The 21,429-nt window shown below is 34.5% G+C and overlaps 4 protein-coding genes across 4 annotated transcripts in view; 2 read left to right on the forward strand and 2 right to left on the reverse strand.

Annotated features, from left to right (window-relative positions):
• The first annotated feature begins 1,001 nt into the window (after nt 1-1,001).
• On the forward strand, nt 1,002-5,949 carry LOC105219055 (uncharacterized). The gene is made up of 2 exons (XM_054236129.1): nt 1,002-1,097; nt 4,567-5,949. Exon 2 carries the CDS (start codon nt 4,587-4,589, stop codon nt 5,844-5,846), a length of 1,260 nt encoding a protein of 419 aa, XP_054092104.1. The 5' UTR covers nt 1,002-1,097; nt 4,567-4,586; the 3' UTR covers nt 5,847-5,949.
• Nucleotides 5,950-7,052: 1,103 nt separating this feature from the next.
• LOC105219057 (uncharacterized) lies at nt 7,053-8,395 on the forward strand. Its single transcript, XM_011194982.3, has 2 exons — nt 7,053-7,415; nt 7,490-8,395. Exons 1-2 carry the CDS (start codon nt 7,271-7,273, stop codon nt 8,074-8,076), a joined length of 732 nt encoding a protein of 243 aa, XP_011193284.2. The 5' UTR covers nt 7,053-7,270; the 3' UTR covers nt 8,077-8,395.
• A 1,062-nt stretch (nt 8,396-9,457) lies between these two features.
• On the reverse strand, nt 9,458-11,359 carry LOC105219059 (N-sulphoglucosamine sulphohydrolase). The gene has a single exon (XM_011194983.3). The coding sequence runs from the start codon at nt 11,170-11,172 to the stop codon at nt 9,565-9,567; it is 1,608 nt and encodes a 535-aa protein (XP_011193285.2). The 5' UTR covers nt 11,173-11,359; the 3' UTR covers nt 9,458-9,564.
• Nucleotides 11,360-11,409: 50 nt separating this feature from the next.
• LOC105219060 (Fanconi anemia group D2 protein homolog) overlaps nt 11,410-21,429 on the reverse strand; it is a 44,760-nt gene continuing 34,740 nt past the window's right edge. The window contains exon 25 of the mRNA XM_054225232.1: nt 11,410-11,570. Coding sequence (XP_054081207.1) covers nt 11,538-11,570 — 33 coding nt within the window. The 3' untranslated portion in view covers nt 11,410-11,537. The remainder of the gene's footprint in view (nt 11,571-21,429) is intronic.

A 21,429-nucleotide genomic window follows, 5' to 3' on the forward strand; every position in this document is an offset into this window, starting at 1 on the left:
GCACTCTCACTTTAAAGCCCACACTGAACCATGAGAACTCTAGTTCTAATTGAACGCGACGATAGCGCCCAAAGCAGAGCCAATGACCTTCAGCTCATTAATGGCAAACAACACTTTTAAAACATTTTTATTGCACTTGAGGCTTAGACCAAACATGCAATTCTTGCATACACTAAGATCTAATAAAAAAGTGCTGGATAATTTAGCGAAATCATAGATGTTTAGGTAGATCTGAGCAAAAGTATCGAGACAATAAAAGAAAAGATTTTACACCTTCGTGACAGATAATTGCATTTCACAAATCACTAATTTCACATTTCGAATAACAAGCAAAGGCTTAAGATCATTTGCTGTCACTCCCTTAGATTTGAAAGATTATCATATTGCATTTGTAATCAGAATGGAGGCGGAACGCAGTAGCGCCATCAGAAGTGATCACCATGTATACGAGGGTAGTTTGATAAGTAATGGAATTTTCAATATTTTAAGCGATGGAATCTAGGGGTAAAATATTCAGAAATATTAATATAACCCCTGTTAGACAACGATTTTGAAAGGAGCATACAATAAATTGAGTCAATATTCAACTGAAAGACAATCAACGCTAATAAACCGTTAAGTGGCTTACATTAGCGCTATTACAACAAACAGAAAATTATTTTATAACACATGTGATAATCGGTTTTACACACATAAACAAGCAAATATGAGTAGTATAACCCCACTCAATCAGCTATCTGATATAGAATTTTCCGCCTTACACTTGCCATATTACCAATTCCTCATCAGTGACCCACACAAGCCACGCTTTCTGCCTTTAAAACATGTAAATGAGATTTTGATTGGCCTGTTTATTTGTGTTTACAACATTACCAGTGCTAAGTATCGAAGCGTACACATCTTGCGACCAGCTGTTTTCCTTTCGTGCTAACACGATGTGATGTTGCGCATGCGCCTCTGCGCAAATATAAAGAACTGTCTCAACGCGTATGTGAAGTCACTTTAATTTCGCGGCTTGCAGTGCGCAGTACTTTCGCGTGTTTAAATACATAGAAGTGTTGGAGAGTGTTGATATATATTTTTTTTTAATAAAAAAGGTGAATTGAATTTTTATTTATTAAAGAGTTTGCGTAGAGAAATGTGTTCTATAATATATCCTTTAAAAAAATTTTCTTTAATAGAAAATTACAAAAAAAAATAATACAATTTTAGTGCAAAAAATAAAAAATAATCGCGAAAATCTCTTCAAGTGATTCATAAATTTATTAAACTAAATTGTACACATATTGCACAGTTAACAAATATTAGAAGGGTATATTTTATTAAGTTTTTTTTTGGAAATAAAATAATAATTTGCACAGCTTGTTTCATTTAATTTTTCCAAATGTATTATAAAATTGTGAGCAGTTGTTTTTGTAAATGAAAATTTTGCACCCATAAAAGACCGCCCCTTTCGATTAGATTAATGTATTTTTTTAAATTAAATTTATTTTTTTTTAATGTGATACTACCATAATTTATCCCATTGTGTTTTCATGAAATTTAGTTATTGTTTTTTTATTATTAAAAAGATTCTAATTATATCGAAATTTACAAAAAAAAAACTAGAATATTCGTTCGATTTGTAGAAATTACTTAAGGACAATATATTTGCGTTAATTGTATTTTTTATTTAAAAACTCATTTTTTTCAGCTTTCTTACTTGTTTAAAGAATAAATACTCTAGAATTTATGAACAAAGATTAGACAATAATCTAATCAATAGCACAATACGGCAAAATCAATTTTTTTTCCAGGAGATTGAGTCATAAGTAACTAAAATTGTATTCTTCAATCTTCAAAGTTTGCAATCAAAATCGAAAGATGTAGACTCGAAACTCGAAAAAAGAACTTATTATAAAAATTATTATTAATTACAGAATATAGCTGCTAAAAAAATCCAAACTATAGATAAAATCTAAAATTTCTTCTTAATTAAAAGTTACATAACTTTTTCGTCAAGCTTATATGACAGATGCTATGAAAGATCAAAGTTTGATCTTCGAAAAAAAATATCAAAAATACTGGATCCCATAATATAAGTTTGATCCAATAAATTTATTAATAAGAGAATTACAGTGAAATCCGCTTAAGTGCCCCCCCGTTTAAGTGCCTTTCCCGCTTAAGTGACCATATTTTGCGGCATCGTTGTTATTTCTCTCAATTTACATATAAAATTCCCCGCTTAAGAGCCTCCGCTTAAGAGCCTCCGCTTAAGTGCCTTTCCCGCTTAAATGCCTGTAATATTTAGGCCACAAAATCAAAATGCAAATTTCCTCTTTCAATATTTTTGACATTGAATATGGACTGCGTATTGTCAAAAGTAAAACATCTACATTTTTTTTTACTTTGTAATGTTTTTTTTTTTTAATTTATTGTTATTAATAAGTATTTTTGTTATTAATAAAAAATAAATGTGATTTTCATTCTAAAAGAAAAAATATTAGATCGAAGTATTTGGGAAAAAGCTTAGTAAGTACCTCGAGGCACTTAAGCGGCTTAAGTGTGCATGTTAACAGGGGGTACTTAAGCGGGGATTACTGTAATAATAATTATTAAAAAAAAACCTTTTTTTTCGAACTTCGAAACTAAATATTTCGATTTTAGAGAATGATGGTCCAATACCCAGCCGTTGTTGTATAGACAATTAGTTCAATATCTGGGTCTATTTTCGATATATAAAGTTTTTTTTCTAACATCCAACATTAATCTCGTGTAGCATCTGTCATATAAATTTGATTGAATAATATTATATACCATTGGAATAAAAAGAAAATTTGGAAATTAGAATTTTTATTATGAGCGTGGCATGTTCTTCGACGAATAGAAGGACACCCAAGGTTAAAAATAGCTAATCGATTTTATCAGAAATATGTTCGAGGACTTGACTTGGTTTAATCGAATTGCGTATATAATCTCTGTAGAGATTGTGCAGGCATCTAACCAGTACGCCGACTTTGTTATTGCTCTTATAATTAGCTTAAACATTAATTTCAAATCCTTTTTTTCCAAAAAAAAACTTTTTTATATCTGTAATATAAAATATGCTGTAACAAGGTTTATTAAGGCATGACATATTCGCAGCGAAAATTATGTGATTTGGTGCATTATACAAGTTGCAAGTTGCACGCAAGTTATGTTGCATTTACGGTATAGCTTGATTTAAAAGGATATTAGGGGTACACGTTTGGCTACGGAATTTTTTTATATTTTTTATTGCAATTTGCGACTATTTAAATGTAGAAAAAATATTTTAAAAATTATTATAAAATGTTATAAGCAGCAATGTTATAAGTTAGCTGATGAGAGCAAAATAGCTGTTTGCTACATTTAATAATAAAATAATTATTGAGCTTAGAAGCTTTAACATTATTCGCAAAATTAAAAATACTGTACAAGAAAAATATAAAATATTTAAAAAATATTGCTTAAAACTGCTAATATTAATAAAAAAATAAAATCTTCAAATATGTTAAACAAGAAATGCGCTATTGAAATAAACGAACGACCCTAATGTGCTTGTGATAAGCTTCAAGCTCACATAACAGCTTTAATTTCAAGCAGGTGACAACATTCGTCACCTCATGAAGCAATTTCGAGAATGGCTGGCGCTAAAAATAATCACGAAACCGTAAAAACATGAGGGGAACGAAACAAATATTACAGCAAGCTATTATGAACGCATAACCACATATTTGCTCACATTCAAAGAAAAGCTTGTAAGAGAGAAAGAAATGCGTACAAGACGAGGAGGGAAGGTTGCAGGTTTGCAACAGCAATGGATAAAGAATCAACAGTTAACTAACACACATTTGTATATAGGTATTCGTAGCAAGTATATTAGATATATGTATATATAGACATGTGCACCTGTTATATTGGCGAGTATGAGGCATCGCAGCTATGCAAATAAAGGTAACGCGTTTAAATGAAACGACCGACTTATGCGCATCTTAAGAGTGTGACGATACTCTACTTGCACTGCTGGACCGTTTCGGGTGCGCTAAGTCACGGTCAAGCCATTGTATTGCCGACTTAACTGCGCTGACGTATACGTAATAGTTAATCGGAATAAGCTTGCAGCATCATAGTTTACGGTTATCACTGCAGATGCATACGCCACGTAAAGAGACGGCTTAATACACAATTTACACAACCGCAATGCTGTTAGCGCATTAATAGGTGGATGCGGTTGTTGTGTGGAATAACTGAGGGTACGGTTGTTTACGCACATTCACAATTTGGGCATTTGCATTAGCTCTCGGCAGACAATTGCTAAGTTGAAAAGCTCGGGTTAGGTTCTACGGCTGATCCCCGAGCTGAGAACCACACTTGGACCGGTCAAAACAGGTCCTTGTGAATTCAAAAAAACTTGTTGAGACTCTCTTATCTATAAAGCTGCTGCGTAGCTATTTTATTTCTATATCCCCCTATTATATATACCCAGGAAAAAGCGAATCATGCTATAGTATAGAGCAATTTCTAAATATTTATATTTTACAATAAATTGCTTTTATTCTTTTCCAGCTAATTGAGAATTTGACAAAATGTTGCAACAACTTCAAAGAAACACTCATTCGCTGAGAGCTGTCCTCTTCGTGGCCTTCAGCTTGCTTTCACTGATCAGCGGAACAATGGTTGCTGGCGGTAGCATACCGTCGACACACAAAAATACAGCGCAACAACAAACACACATGCAACAACAACATTCGCTGCAACAACAACATTCGCTGCAGCAACAGCAACAACCATCGGTAGAACTACAACACAACTTGAATCAACAGAATACGAATCAACAGCATACCAACGCACAACTGAGGCCACACGAACAACCGGAACAAATGTTGTCAACACTATCACAGTTATCGACAATAACCGCAAGTGACAGCAACAATGCAGTCAATCATGAGTACATTATAAAGGATGTCGGCGTGGATGAAGAACTCAGCGATCCATATCAATATTTAAGTGACTTAAAGGTGGAACCACGTCTGACGGTTGGTAATAGCATGCCATGGAATCCATATTTGACCAGCAATCAACCATTCACCCAAATGCCGACAATGTTGACCAATTTGCCTTACAACCCTTACGGTGCGATCGGTGGTGGTGCACTACCACCATTGGTGACACCACGACTGATGCCGTTCTTCGGCTACCCACAGCCAGTTTTCATACCATTTCCAATGTATTTCGCGCCGACCGACTTACTCTACCCAGGTTACAGCAGCGCTGCTGTGAGTGATGTGGATGAACCAATGCCACGTGCAGCAAGTGATCACAGAACACCAACTACGCATTTTGACACCACACCGACAACTGGCTCCAATGTGCCCACCGCTCGCAATTCACAAATTTACTTTATGCGTTTCGCGCCCATGCCTTACATGTTTATGCCGGGCTTGGGATTTACCACGCCCCAACCATACCCGATGCCTGCGATTAGTCCGATTCTAAATATGCCGCTGAATTTCGTGGCGAATGGTAAACCCACAAGTATTTATCAGATGGGTGGCACGCCAAACGATTTTCAGAATTCCATTCACTTCAATAACATTAATACGTTCGGCATGCGTCCATTGTTAGCTGGCGCTCATAGACCGACGGCCGCGAACATTGCAAGCAGTTATTCATCACCAGGAGCTTTTGGCTCATCAACACCTTCTCAGTCTGCTCTGCAGTCGGTTCAACAGGACTCGAAAATGACACTACTAAAGCGTCCGTTCCTTTTCAACGGACGTCCGGATGAGATCTACACATTGCCGAACAACTTTAATCCATTCTACTCGAATTCGGCATATTACTAGGTGATCGTGCGTTAAAGGCAGAATTGGAACTGATTTTTTAAAGTATTATGTGTGAATTTAGAGAAACTAAAAGACTATATTTTAATAAAAATTAAGAAGTATTTCTTAAAAATAACTAGTATTTGTAGTTTTATAGAGTTTTTATTCATTTGAAGGTAAAATATAACTATTTGTGAAGAGGAGTGTTTGAAACATATTTTTCCCGATCCAATCCAAAATTTTACTCAATTATAAAATTGTTATGTTGAAAACTTAAAAGAAGTCTTTTCAAATAAAATCCAGAGGTAATCACATTTGAAAATGAAAGGTTTTACGTGATGTGTTTTAAAGCAATTGGATGGATCGTTCTTCAAGGTGTAAGTCGCCTATGTAATGCTGACATATCGTAATACGTAGAGCAAATTTCTTTATTTAAGAGATAAGCCGATATAAATGTCTTTGGATAGATGGCCGCTGAGATAAACATTAAAACTAGGCGCTAATCCAGTAGAACTTTGAAATGCTTTGCTTGTCCGAAATTGTCCTAACTTTCAAATTAGACTAGGAAGTACGGTGGTATCCTCTCAAGGAAAAACAACTACCTATACAAAGAGGTACTAGTATTTACTAATATAAAGATCAATAGTGCGAGGATGTTACAATATCATTACAGAACTTTGTAACCTTCGTTATCTTCAGCCTATGACGATTCTTTGAACACGAGAAGTCAACGAGATCCAGGTTTCGGGTTATGTACCCCGTCAAAATATGAAAAATATGAAAATGAAGCAAAAGACAATAAGGCAATTCCCACAACAGCCGATTCTAAGCTACCGGAATTTACTCGGATTTTATCCGACCAAGGGCTGTTATTTCGACGATCTACCCTGTTTGGATCGGTAAGTTCTAAATTTACGTTTTCTAATTTCATTCTAAATTAACTACATATTACTAAAAAAAAAATAATTATTACCTAATATGAAAATCTACTGCACCTTCAATCATACACCACAAAAAAATAAATAAAAACAAACAGAAGAAAGTTAAATATTTGCAAAAACACATAAATACAAAAGTTTATCCACCCACCACGATTTCTGGCAAGCATTCGATGGCTCCTATGCCAATTAATTGTTTACGCCCTTTGAATAACAATGCATTTCAACGTTGCACATAAATAACTGCAGAGCGACTCATACATGGTGGCAAATCAGGTGTAAAGTCACGCCGAAATTGCTCATAAAATTAATTGCGCTTGACCGTAGCATTGGAGCACACGTGAGTTGCAGCGCATAAAATTGAAGAGTCAACATTACATTTATATGGTAATGAATACAACGCCAACAAGGATTCATTGAAGACGCGCATAAAAGTGAAAGAAGCCAACACCTGCGAGGCTCCAAAAGTGAGTGTATATTTCTATAAAAACCGACAACACAGGGAATATGATGTCCTATCAGCGGAGCTCATTTCGACTGCTGCTCCTACTTATTTTCCTGTGTATTTGCGCGGAGTGTGAGAGCAAAAAGTGGCGATCACACATTAAAAAGAAGAGTAATGCGCCCAAAATATCAGCCACCTTTCGCACCGGTGAGTTAAACTGGATAATAGGTTTGTTTAATACTTGTATTATATCCCTTAAACCCCTCCTCTCTTCCATTTAGTAAAACCGAAGCGTAAGGCTATGACCAAACATCATGCAGCTCCTCCACACAAACGTCACCCGAAAATGAACTACTATCATCCATTGCCCACAAAGTGGCCCAGCCATATGGCGAGCGCATTGCAGCCCACCTACTACATGCCGTCGTCACATTATCCCCGCTGGCGTTCGTATCACACAGCACCGTCGAAGTCGACTGCTCTCAAGAAAATCGATTTGTCGCCACCATTCATGTCGCTGCCCTATGGTGGCTACTCAATGCCATTGCGTCGCTCTGATGATTTCGTTGCTGTTGATGGCAGTAGCTTTGACAGCAGCGACGCTTTGCCGTCCACCTCTTTGGTGGACATGAGTGCCTTCAATGCTGCAATGACTGATGGTTTCTTCGATGCTGACATACCACATTTGCCCGCTGGTGGTGAATTTTTACAACCGGAAATTTCGTTAGGCGGCTGGACACCTGTCGATTACAAGTCATTTATGGCAGATGCCGATTTTAGTCTCCTGAACGATCAGTTGGCTCTGAATCGACGCCTGGATATGGATGAACTTATGTATAGTAATCCATATGAAATGCATTTTATTTGATTTCCAAGTTGGCGAATTAATATTTAAAATGTCAAAATCTTCGGACATGAGTTCAGTAAAAATTAACCCTTGAAATATTCTTTATGAAATTAATTTTAAATTTACTTGTGTTTTTTCATTAGTTATAAATAAAATCTGAATTAATTTCTACTTTAAAAGAACTCGAATGAGAATTTAAAGTAATTACCATCCAAAACAATACGCGAAATCAATGGACATTATACTAGTATATATCATAAAGGCATACTTCCAAAATGCCATAATAAAATAAAAATTAAGACATTTTTTAAGAATTCTTCAATCGGACATTCAATTCAACTTCGAAATTTTGAATTTTTATTAAAATATATTTTTCATATTTTTCATTATATTTCTGGAACGCCTTAATGATTGTGACATTTCATAGGTTCGGAGCAACAATTTTGTAAATTTTATTTTGTATTTATTTATATTTATTAGGCAGAGTATGTTAGCATATAGCATACTTATAGGCGTAAGAAAACTGATTAACTTTCCGTAAAAAAGGCAATGGGTATAATGATGGTTTATTTGCAGCAATTACAGTCAGGCCTTCTTTGGACCTCCCTTTTCAACCATCCATGTGTACACATATATTTGCAATCAGCTGATTAGAATTTATTTACTAGTTTTATATTTATAAACGATTTTTTAATTTCCAATTCTAAAAGCTAGAATAAGTGGAATAGACTTCCAAAATGGCTACTTTATGCTGCTGACCACCACATAATGGATCAAATCAAACCGAAATTCGTTCGTTCTCCAATTCTAAAGTGGAGTTTCTTCCACTGTATTTTTATAGTCATTCGATGAAACTAAAAACTTCTACACTTCCTTCTAGTATAGTTCAACAATATCTTTCAGGTGTTCAAAACAACGAAGAGTCCCATCTTCCGAAATCTGAGGTTCCGACATAAAAAATCCTATGGAAAATATTCTACTTTTATTCTATAATGGCTCTAATTTAGTTTAGTTCTAAAAGGTTATCAAAATATTCTAAAAACTGTTCGTTGGTCTTATAAGATCTACAGATCCTACTATTTGTTATTAAACAACCGGAAAGTAAATCTATAATCGCTTGAAAGCAATTAGCAAAGACATAAGTACCAATTACTGATAACCTTAAATATAACTCAATATAAGCAAATAAAGAACTATGACCTAATTTTACAACAACATTCCTGAAAGGTGTGATTTATTGTTTATAGCATTTCTAAAACAATCGATATGTAGAATAATAATTTGAAGACGGATTTAAGAGCCTTCTATATGAGTTATCGCTACATCGTATTTCTATGTGAGCGCATTCATAATATCTCATATTCCCAGAAACAGATTTAATCGAAAACAAATCTCTAAAAAATAATATTTTTTTAATATATGTCAATATTTATTATAATATTGTTTAAATCTATTATATAAGAGTAAGTATCAATAAAATATAATATCATGCTAACTTCATGAATACGATTACAATAGCTCATACTTGTTGTAATGCGTGAGTGGGCGACGTAGAGCCTCATGTCCCAGAGTGAAACATGCCGGACTGTCTCTGTATACACCCTGAGCCTCTAGAACCGAATGCGGCGCACAACGCCAAGGATCCGACGTGTTCACTTGCCACTCAAACAAACGGGCACTTAACTCTTCGAAGACGCGCTGATATTTGGATTTACCCACTAAATTGTAACGCTCCAAGGGATCAGCTTTAATATCGTACAACTCCCATTCCGGACGCTCATAGTAGGATAGCAGCGTCTTATACCATGGAAATGCTTGTTTGGCGAGCGTTGCATTTAAAATTTGGTGGAAGGTAGGTGACGTGTAGAGATCCTGATCGATGGGGAAGTAAGACCAAAAGTTCAAATTGTGTATGAGTTTATAACGGCGCGTGCGTATCATACGCATTGGATAGGTCATGGTGACCTCGTGGAAATTCTGACTACCAAATATGGCATCACTTTCAACCGGCTGTGGTTCTTTGTAAAGTATTGGCAATAACGATTTCGTGGCATCCTCATTGGTCGTATTCGCAGTGGGTGTATAGTAGTGGAAAGCATCCAGTACGGTGTTGAAGATATCCAGCAGACTAGACATAGCGCCGGTGGTCTCATGGCGACGTGCTTGTGCCGTTGGTGCGGCAATAATCATTGGTTCGCGCACGCCATGCTCGTAGAAATTCGTACGTCCGCCCGGGAATGGTGGTCCATTATCGGAAGTGTAAATAACTAAAGTGTTTGCGTCAAAGCCATGCGCCGCAAGTTCTTTCAGCACAACACCCACACCTTGATCCAAACGCGAAGTGGTCATGTACTGTGCGGCCAGCTCCTGACGCACCACATCCGTGTCCGGCAAATGCGGCGGCACCTCCAAGTTGCGCCAATCGTAGTAAATCGGTGTCCAATCGGGTATAACACCCATACCCTCCTCACCGGAGCCCCAACGCTCACAGAATTCACCATACTGCGGCGTTATATGCCCGCAACGATGTGGATCGTGAAAGCCGACAAACAAGAAAAACGGACGCGCTTCCGCTTGCGCCTTGGCAAAGAACTCACGTGCATAATGTCGGATTCTGGTTATGTTGCGAGCAATTTGATTGACTGAATGCTGCTCCTCGGTCTGCTCAAAGTCAAATTGGAAATTTGCGCTTGCGCCAACATGCTTCTTACCAATAATGCCACTAAGTATGCGTCCCTGTGACTTTTCGCGCAGCACATTCGGCAGCGATGTGGTGCCAGGCAGCACATTGAAATTGTGCACGCTCTGATGCAGTCCGTACATGCCACTGCTGTGACTCGCCTGACCGGTTAGGAGTTGTGCGCGGCTGGGCGAACAGCTGCTCACCGAAGTGAAGGCATTGTTGAAGAGCAAGCCGCGCTCGGCCAACGCGTCCAGATTGGGCGTCTGACAGAACTTGTTTAGGTAAGCGCCCGACTCGAAGCCCGCATCATCGGCCAAAAGTATTAAAACATTCTTGATTTCATCATTCACCGTTGAGCTTACGCTTAGCACCGCACAGGCGGCGTTGATAAGCACCGCCAGCAGTGTGATTGCACGCTGAGTGGTCAGCGACATTTTGCATACGTAAGCGGCCGGTTGTTTTGTTTATTTTCGTTGATTCTCTTTGTTGATAGGCGACGATAATTGAATTTTCGTTTTGTAATTTCAATGTGTTAATTTCAGCAATTTTATAAACTTTAATTATAAATAAAATAACAACAACTACTGCAACGCAACGCTCGCCATCTGCAACCAGAGTCGGCGGCGTACTAAACCGAGTCTATTTATCCATTTATGATTTAAAGCTGAGTATCATGCTTTCATACAAACGTACATGCATATGTATGTAAGTGCATACATACATGCCAGGGAAGAGGGTCACGTTTCTTATCCCGCTTGCTCTTCTATTCGTATCTGGAGTCTATCTCCAACTGCGCCAGTTAAATAACATAAAATGGTATTACAATGCGAAGCTGTGCTTAATGAAAAGCGCATTTGAGAAAGAGAATGTGTGACAGTGGGACGAGTACAATAAATGATTGATAAAATAAAAAAAAAATAATTTATTTTTTAATTTTTATATTTTATTAATAATGTATTATTCATTAAGTTAAATAAATAATATTATTATTGATAAAAATATTTATTATTATTAATTTTTTTCAATTTTTTATTTATTTTATTATGAATTGAAACCGACCGAAATTTTACTATTACTTGTATTATTTATTATTTCTGTATATATATTTTTTTGATTTTAAAGTGAAAATCAACCTAACCACAATTAAGTAAAAATTCCAAAATCTCACAAACCAAAGTAAAAAAACGCTCAAACTTCTTAATGCATTATGGGCATTAAATGCAAGATGAACTTAGTAAATAAAATTCTATGGAATATTAAAGTTTTTATGAAACAAAATGATAAAAAGTCTTTATTTGTAAAAAAAAAGTGTATTTTTAATTTTATAAATAATATATTAATTAAATAAAAATAATTGATTGATTTTTTAGTGCAATTATTAACTAAATGTTAGATTTTCTATAATATATTTCGTGATACCTAAGCCTATAATTTATTTTACTGATAGAAACAACTATTTTTCATTATACCGGACCTTTCACCTTCCTACTTTCAAAGCTTTCAAATTCCCCACACCACAAATTTTAAATATTTTTTTAACTCTTCCGGCCCACTGTTTTATTATAAAGCTTTTGCTGACTAATTTTGGCGATTGTGCCTCTTTACTGAAAAGTTGTAGGTTGCTTTCCAGTAAAGAAGGTAGAAAGTCAAAAAAACACAAACAAAAGATACAATAAACGATAAAACGCATTATCTTTTGGCTAACACAATTAAAACTTAACCCTTGACTGCATGAAAAACTTAACATTTATTGCTATTGCTATATTAAATAACTCTATGAGCGGATGTATAGAAAAGTGGCTATATTAGTGTGACACTTTCAAAAAATCGATTTTTTATACTCTCGCAACAAAAGTTGCTAAAGAGAGTATTATAGTTTTGTTCACATAACGGTTGTTTGTAACACCCACAACTAAACGAGTTAGATATAGGGTTACATATACCAAAGTGATCAGGGTGAAGAGTGGAGTTCAAATCCGAATGTCTGTCTGTCTGTCCGTCCGTCTGTCTGTGCAAGCTGTAACTTGAGTAAAAATTGAGATATCTTGATGAAACTTGGCACACTTATTTCTTGGCACCATAGGAGGGTTGTTCTCGAAAATGAGCAAAATCGGACCACTGCCACGCCCACAAAATGACGAAAACCGAAAGCACATAAAGTGCCATAACTAAGCCATAAATAAAGCTAGGGAAATAAAATTTGCTATGAAGGATCGCACTATGAAGGGGCATATTTGGATGTAATTTTTTTGGGGGTGGGCTTGGCCCCGCCCCCAAATCGGTTATTTGTACATATCTCGGAAACTAATAGAGCTATATAAACCAAACTTTCTACAGTCGTTTTTTTTAACCACTTCTTAATATAGTCCACGCCCACCTCCCATACAAAGGTTAGGTTGAAAATTACTAAAAGTGGGTTAACTCACTAACGAAAAACGTCAGAAACACTAAAGGCGTTTCACATAAGAAATGGCAAATAGAAGCTGCACTTAGATTTTTTTACAAAATGGAAAATGGGCGTGGCGTCGCCCACTTATGGGTCAAAAACCATATCTCAGCTTGCTTTGTAATAGTTTCCTTACATCCCAATGATATGTTGTGAAAATAGTCCAAATCGCATCACAACCACGCCTACTTCCTATATACCAGAACTTTGAAGACAATCTGGATCGTTTACTTTACAATATATAAAGTAAGCACTAGTGCTGATATCGGTACTTTGACCAAATACTATGTTTATAGTGTGGGAGCCCCATTCTAAAAATAGCCGAAATCGGACCATAGGTTTTTAAGGCCCCATATATCGAACACGAGGACCTCAGTGCTTCTAACCTAATATTATGGTTTCCAAATTTTAATGGACTTTATACAATATATATGACGAATATGTGGGTCAAATTATGTATTATATAATATAAATAAAGTTAAATAAATAAATTGCGAGAGTATAAAATGTTCGGTTACATCCGAACTTAGCCCTTCCTTACTAGTTTTTCAATATTTTTGTTAAAAAAAAAATCTTAAAATATAGCTGAAAATATACCTTATTATTATTTATGTTAATAAAAACTTCAAAATAATCTATCAAGTACATTCTTTAAACAAATTCCCGAAAAATGTCAAATTTTTCACAGTTTAGGCTTAGGTTCCTTAAATTATATAATAAATATGTATTTGTATTTGCTACTGTACAATTAAAGCACAGGAAATAATAAATATTCATTATTGTAAGTAAATATAACAAAAGAGAGGTATGTGTGCCAATGAGTTGTTAGAGGTATTTTATCAATAGCCAAATAATCTGATTAGGGATGGAAAAAAGTGTGCAAAACTCATTCAAGAAATTCATGAAGTGAGACATGACAAAGCATAAAAGAATTTGTAGTTCCCATAATCATTAGAATATTTCATTATTTCTAATGTTTGTTTTATTTTTATACAACATCAATACCTATGGGGAATAATTGAAAGTATTTTTTTATTTTTATTTTTTATTTTTATTAAGTTAAAATTAGTATTAATATCATCTCATCTCATCTCTGACATGTATAATGTCTTTAGGTTTTTTTTTATTAAAATATTATAAATATATTAATATGTTTAGGGACATAATACATTTATTTAATTCTTCAAAATCCATTTAAAACCGAAAATAATGACGCAGAAAAAAAATTTTAACACGCAAAATACCAACCATTCACGACGATCACAAATTTATAATGAATTCATTAAAAAATCGGATTTCCAATCAAACTATTAAAAACCTGTTCTACACCTAACTATTAATTTTAGTGGTTGACCATCGTCAGTTTTCTAGCTCGATTTGCTCATGAGTTCGTGAGCACCAGACTTCTTTCAGCGCTTTAAAAGTTTAAAATTAAAATTCACGTGAGCATGATTCGAATACAAATACCATTAGTGTACGTATGTATGTATGTAAGTATGTACGTCTATATGTATTTGCAGTCATTTGACAATTCCAATATTTGAAATGTCTGCAACAATAATTCGCACGATTGTCACTCGGGTTTTAATGCAGCACTTGAAAATCGCAACGATGGCAAAATGACTCATGGCCAGTCAGATGATGAGAACTCTCGTAATAACACATTTTGGCTGCACTTTTAACAAGTCTTGTGTAACGTAGTAAACGATTTCATCATCAATTTGCTCATACTTGGTACCCGACGAAAGCCAAATAGTGCAAATTTTCTCAATTCGTTTGTATATGTGAATATATGGGCAGCTGGCAAAAGAAGAATTTTGGTGTCGCCGTTTTACCTAGACAAAAGTTTGGATTTCTAAAGCTAAACATTTTGAAAAAGTTAAAAGCGTGAAGCGTAAAGATTTCGCACAGCAACACGAGTACGCCAAATCAGTGTACGAAGGTTGTTTTGCCAATATTTCCATTCGGATTTTTACACGCTCAGTGGAGGGTACTCATTGTCATTCTATCTATGAGAGTCCATATGTATTTGCATGTACTTACATATGTACATATATTTTATGCAGGGATTAAGTAGTGAGAACTTGTGCAAATAACATATGAGAAGTTAGCAAAATATAGACACAACGATGTTGCCAAATTACTGGAAAAAAATTATTTCTTATGAATTTGGAAAAAATTAAAAAGGTACCTTATTGGTAATAATCGAATAAATCTTTAATATCTTGCAATAATAAGTAATAACTCTCTAAGAAAATTCAATAATCAATCAATTCTTCTTAGAACTTAATAATGTATTAGCTCTATACTACTGATACTTCAATGAAAAATTAATAAGTTTAGTAACCACATTACGTTCAAACTTTATAAGCTTTGTATGAAGTCTGTAAATAATTTATATTAATTTTTTTATACTCCAACTGTCTAATCATTCATAAATACCCATACATATACACGAAATCCATCATTTTTCAAAAATTAAATAATTCTAAAAAACAAATTTATTTTCGATTGGCAACACTGCAATTGCAGTCAGCTGTTTAAGGTCAATCAATTACAATTTTTCCATTTTTTATTATTTTTTAAAGGTACCGTTAGACTCATATGCCCTTAGCCTTCAAAAAGAAACAAAAGTAACAACTGCAGGTTACTGGAAAATACATATATGGACGGCAACTAGCTGCGTATTACCGATATCTAGTACAAATATATATGTATATGCATTGAATATAAATGTTCAAGTTAGGTTTACGCGTGCTGAGGATTTACGCATGTGTTGGAATTTGATTATGGAAATTCGTTAGTAAAGCGCAAACTTCACTAATATTATAAAGACTGACAGCGCTCAAACAATGACAAAGCAAATTCAAGACCTGCGATTGTATTATCTAAGAGCATATTTGAAGAGCTGCAAGTGATAGCTGCATTTTATTTAAAATAAAAATATTTATTATGAGATGTTAATTTACGGTAAAATTTTCATATTAAAGTCAGAAGATTTTCTGCTTTTAATAAATTATATATGGAATCAAGTTCCAGAAAATAATGTGTACAAATATGGGATTTTCCTTATAGCGATTGCATTTCTTAAAGAAAACAAATCGTTTCTTTATTTTATAATGTCATCAGTTCGACATTAGAAGTGAAACCAAGAACTTGTCTAATTAATCTTTATATAGGAAATAAGATGTTTCCAGTAAAGGTCTTTTCAGATGTTATCATGTTGATTATATACCATGCTTGTTGTTTTTAGACATTTGATTTTGTTTTAAGTTTCTCGAGAGAAGATTTTACTTTTTAATTAATTGTCTAGTCTATAGTAACACCTGTTTTGAAATGCTGTTATTGTTTTATATTATCATTTTCCGAAATTTCGATTTTTATAGTGTTTTTTTTTTCAAATTACCAAAAGTCCAATTGTTGGTATATACATTTGGCAATAGTCCATTCCATGCATTTCAGCTACTATTTTTTTTTTGTGTCCGATAAGACAATTAACCGGAATCGTGGACCAAGTTCGAGCCCATTTTTTCGAGGCACGGGTGTTTAGATACATATTATCTTTAGCTCAATCATTATATTTAAACAGTCGAAATATATGTTAATAAATCAAAATAAATTTAAAACTGTATAAATTTACTTGTCGTAGAAACACAGACCGTCACATCCCCCTGATCCCCCTAAGATGGTTCCGAGTTTAAAATATTGTTCAATAATTCCAAAGTTTTGAGTCTACTCAAAAATGCATTAGCAATTGTTTGGATCAGGGATACTGTAAAACTATTTTTCTTTTCAAAAAATAACTTTACAGAATTGACAAGTGAAAATTTCATACGAGTGGCACACCACACGCTAATATTGAAAAGGTTAATATGTAAAATTGTCTGTATATATTTGTACACATGTCTACAGTTGAACGAGAGAGCGTCGCGTTTAATGGCACTCACATAATGTCTTTACGCTCAGCGACCTGAATCACACACACACACAACCTTAAGTAGAAACCCGCCTGCCTTGTCTCAGCTGTCTTTAGCCCCACCACGTTGCCTACACCGCAACGCTACCCTGTGACGACAGCAGCAAACCCACTTTCATATTCACGCGCAATAATCGGAATTCGTATTCCACTATCACCGACCGACGGTAGCGAGCAGCGCTCCCAAAGCTTGTGCTTAGTATCATATTTACGTTCAAAGTGTACAAATCGCAAAAAGCAAATTCTACGCTAGCTCGCTTCAATTTTTCAATTCAACTCGTTCAACCAAAAGGCAACGTGGATCAATCAGCAATAAATGCCAAATAAATAAATTAATGCAAAAATAAATACGAAAATTCAGCCGCAAAGCTAAGTTCATAAGCCTAAGTCGTCGACTACTGCAGTGTCGTTTGCAGTAAAAAAGAAACAAAAAAAGTTTGTTTTCGTGGAATATTCGAATCAGCTGTGCAGTGCATTTGCTGACTTCGTTTGATATTGCATCGAATCAATCGAAACGCAAGCGTTTAACAAAGTGAAATTTAAGTGATTAACCAAAGCAAACACAAAAAAAAAGCTGTATAGCAAATCTCATGTCCGTTCAACGTCATAAAAAAAAGCTCTCTGAATTTCGTTAAATCTCTTAAGTGATTGGAATGCTCGAATATATTACAGTGTTCAACTGAAAGCTATCTAGTGTTTATTTTAACTATATTTGTGTGTGGAAATAATTACCACACCCCGCGTTATTAAAAATATAATTAAAAAGTGAATCTTCAGTAAAATAATTAAATCAATTCTCAATGGCATCACCGGCCTGTGAACATCGCTACAAAGATTTCATTTTCATAAGTTATTAAATTTCGTACCAGTTTAATAAAAAAACAACAAACCTCTCAATATATATTGAGAGAACAGTTAAAAGTCAATTATAACGAAACGTCTTTTAAACGCCGCGACAGACGCATTTTAATGTCAAATTCAATTTGTGCTAAAGAAAGTATCTCAGATAAGAATATCTAGATGCATAACAGCTACAAATAAAACTTAAGCAATAATAAATATTCTCAGCAACGAAAGCAAGTGTTAAGCCCACTGTGTCGCGAATACATACATACAAAGAAATACGATAGGGAAAAATCAGCACAGCAAATCGTAGCATACTTTTCGGCAGCAAACATTACAAAAGCGCCTACAAACACACTACAATACAAAAACACACACATTACGCGTGCGCCTAAAGCTTACGGCAATTAACGTAAATACGTTAATTCTTAACTACTACACCAACAACTACGCGCAAAGTTTTGCCAAACACCTACCAACAACAACAACAATCGCCAGCTACATTAGTGCTATGCACCAAACGCGTTCGGTGGCGCAACAAAAACAACAACAACACCGCACTTGGCAGCGCGACTATCGCGCCTTCATTCGCATGTGTGCATACTATTGGCATCAGTCCATAGTAGGCATAACCGGCAGCATCGGCGGCGGCGGCACGTACACGCCCACCCATACACCGACCACGCAAACGCATACGCAATATTTTATGTTAAATATTCAAAAGCATTTACTCAAGCGTAAGAACATTTTACGTATGAACATTTGTCAACGCAATTTAGCGGCAATTATTCACAAAGTGAATACCATTAACAAGTTTAAGTTCGATAAGTTTAGTAAGAAGAAAAACTTTCGTATGCTACACGGTATAATGGGTACGCGCGTGACGTCATCAATGATGCGGCATTGCATCATGATGCTCGGTAAGTAAAAAGTCACTCATTTCAATGAGTACATGCACTTGACTCTCTTTAGAGTGCGAGTTATATCTGTATGTACGTGCGTAGTATTTGATGTTGCCAGATCTGTAGAAAATTATTTTATAAATATTTTTTTAAGCATTACTTTACTTATTCATTATATTGGGAATATTACATAATTATAATACATTAATTAATTATTTATGATATACTAACTTTTGCTAAGGTCAAAAGACAAAGTTAGAGAGCTTTTCTGCAGCAGAATAGTCTGTAGACGCTTTTTTGCCAATGTATGATGTAATATTCTTAAGTAAGCAGTGTCTTCTCATGCTTGACCCACATATATTAAAAATAAGGAACTTTGTCTCATGCTTCCAAGCTCTACTAGAACAATAAAAGCAATGAAATCCCTACAAGTAACGGTATAATTTGCTCTCTTTGTTCATAAATTTGAGCTTTTAAATAGTAAATTGTAATTTTTGGGTTGGATAAGTGCCAACCTTGAGAAATTACATTTTTGGTTAACATTTTTATTAGATCATCATATCATCATAAATATCATATAGTGATTAGAAACTCATTCACTCGTTTTTTAACCTATAATTAGGTATATGGCAGCTAGGCGAAGTTATGATCCGATTTTAACCATGTTTTGGTACAGAGACACACTATTAGAAGAAAAAGATTCCCTTTGAATTACATTAACCCTCTGTGACTGATGTGGTAGTCTAGCAGACACCAACTGACACAAAAGAGTATTTTGTACCGCTATTTTCCATACATGTGCTCTATAAATAATAACTTAAACTTATAAACAATAAATAAAAATGGTTTTATTAGTTTTACAAAACGGAACTTGGAAAACATAAGATATAGAAATGGTGTCTGGTAGTCTACCACGTCATTAGAATTGTTAGAACTATATCACGTTAGTCACAGAGGGTTAAGGGCTTACATGGGTTTTGTGGCGTGAAATATGGCCTATTTTCAATATATTTTTTTCCATGTAAAAAATTATTTATTTAATTCAAACTTTTTTCTGTCTTATAAATACATATTTAAAGAATAATTTCTGAAAAGAAGACTAAAACTCCTCCAATGCGACGTCATTTCCGATGACCCCTCGGACAGGATCATCCAAAATGAAAAAAATAAAAATAAGTGTTTTAGGTAAGACCATAATCTCGTGCTTGAACGAAGGAAAGACAAAAAAGTGAAAATTGGAATTTTGGCAGACATTTTTCCAAAAAAAATAGAAATTTCGGTGAAATTAGCTTGACATTTTTTTTTTTTTTAAATAGATGTAATTGAAAAAAAAAATAAAATCCTTCGTTCAATCACGAGTAAATTGTATCTCGAACATCTGTTCAAAATTTCATCATGATCGTTTGGGTAGTTTTCGAGAAAATTTGACGCATTTAAAGTTTTGAGTAACAATAATACCTGACTTGGAGCGCACATCTTCCAAAGGCTGTATCTCCGAAACTATTATTCGGATCGAATTGAAAATTTAGGACAATATTCTTGAGATGTTGTAGAAATTAATAGGCTAAAATATAAAAACTCGATTTTTTAATTCCACGAAACCCATGTAACACCTTAAGACAACGATATTTTCGGTGAAAAATTACCCTTAGGCTCTGAGTCCTTCATGTTCAATAACCGAGGCATTGAAAAGTTATACTCCGATTTCGACAATTTTTCCACAAGTGTAAAGTTTTATTGCGCTATCTTCATTGATCCCTAATGTATATATTATAAAGTGAAGAAATCAGATTGAATTCAAAACTGAGTTATATTGGAAGTAGGCGTGGTTGTGAACCGATTGTGTTGATCCATGTCATCAGGGTGTAAAGAAAATATTAGATACCGAATTTCTTTAAAATCGATCGAGTAGTTCCTGAGATATGGTTTTTGACCCATAATTGGGCGACGCCACGCCCATTTTTAATTTAAAAAAATCTAAGAAAACCTAAAACTCACCTCGTCATCTTGATCATTTTGATATATGTATGTAACCCTATATCTAACTCGTGTAGTTTTATGACTTACAAACAACCGTTATGTAAACAAAACTATAATACTCTCTTAGCAACTTTGTTTCGAGGGTATAAAAATACCTAAACATATTTTTATAACTTTTGTAACGAACTTTTGGTCCACCCTGTATAATAAAATATCTAGAATATTCTAACCCATACCTTCTTATCTATTACACGTACTGTTTGTTAGTAATACAATTATACACATTTGTTCGTATAATTTGATGGAGGCTTCATTTTTTTATTAAACCCCTCAGTTTTGGGATTCTAACTAAAAAATTGATTTAACTAAAAGCTTTTACAATGGCTGCAAATGCATATGCATACTTCTTAATACGACTTCATTATACTAATATTAAAGTTTGTAGCTTTTTTCTAACAAATTATATCTCGCATCTATATACAAATATACAAATTTAATTATATTTAAGTATACTATATATCTGTAAATTGACGTGTATTTCTAG

The sequence above is a fragment of the Zeugodacus cucurbitae genome, chromosome 2 (assembly GCF_028554725.1).
Source record: "Zeugodacus cucurbitae isolate PBARC_wt_2022May chromosome 2, idZeuCucr1.2, whole genome shotgun sequence".
Taxonomy (NCBI): Eukaryota; Metazoa; Arthropoda; class Insecta; order Diptera; family Tephritidae; genus Zeugodacus; species Zeugodacus cucurbitae.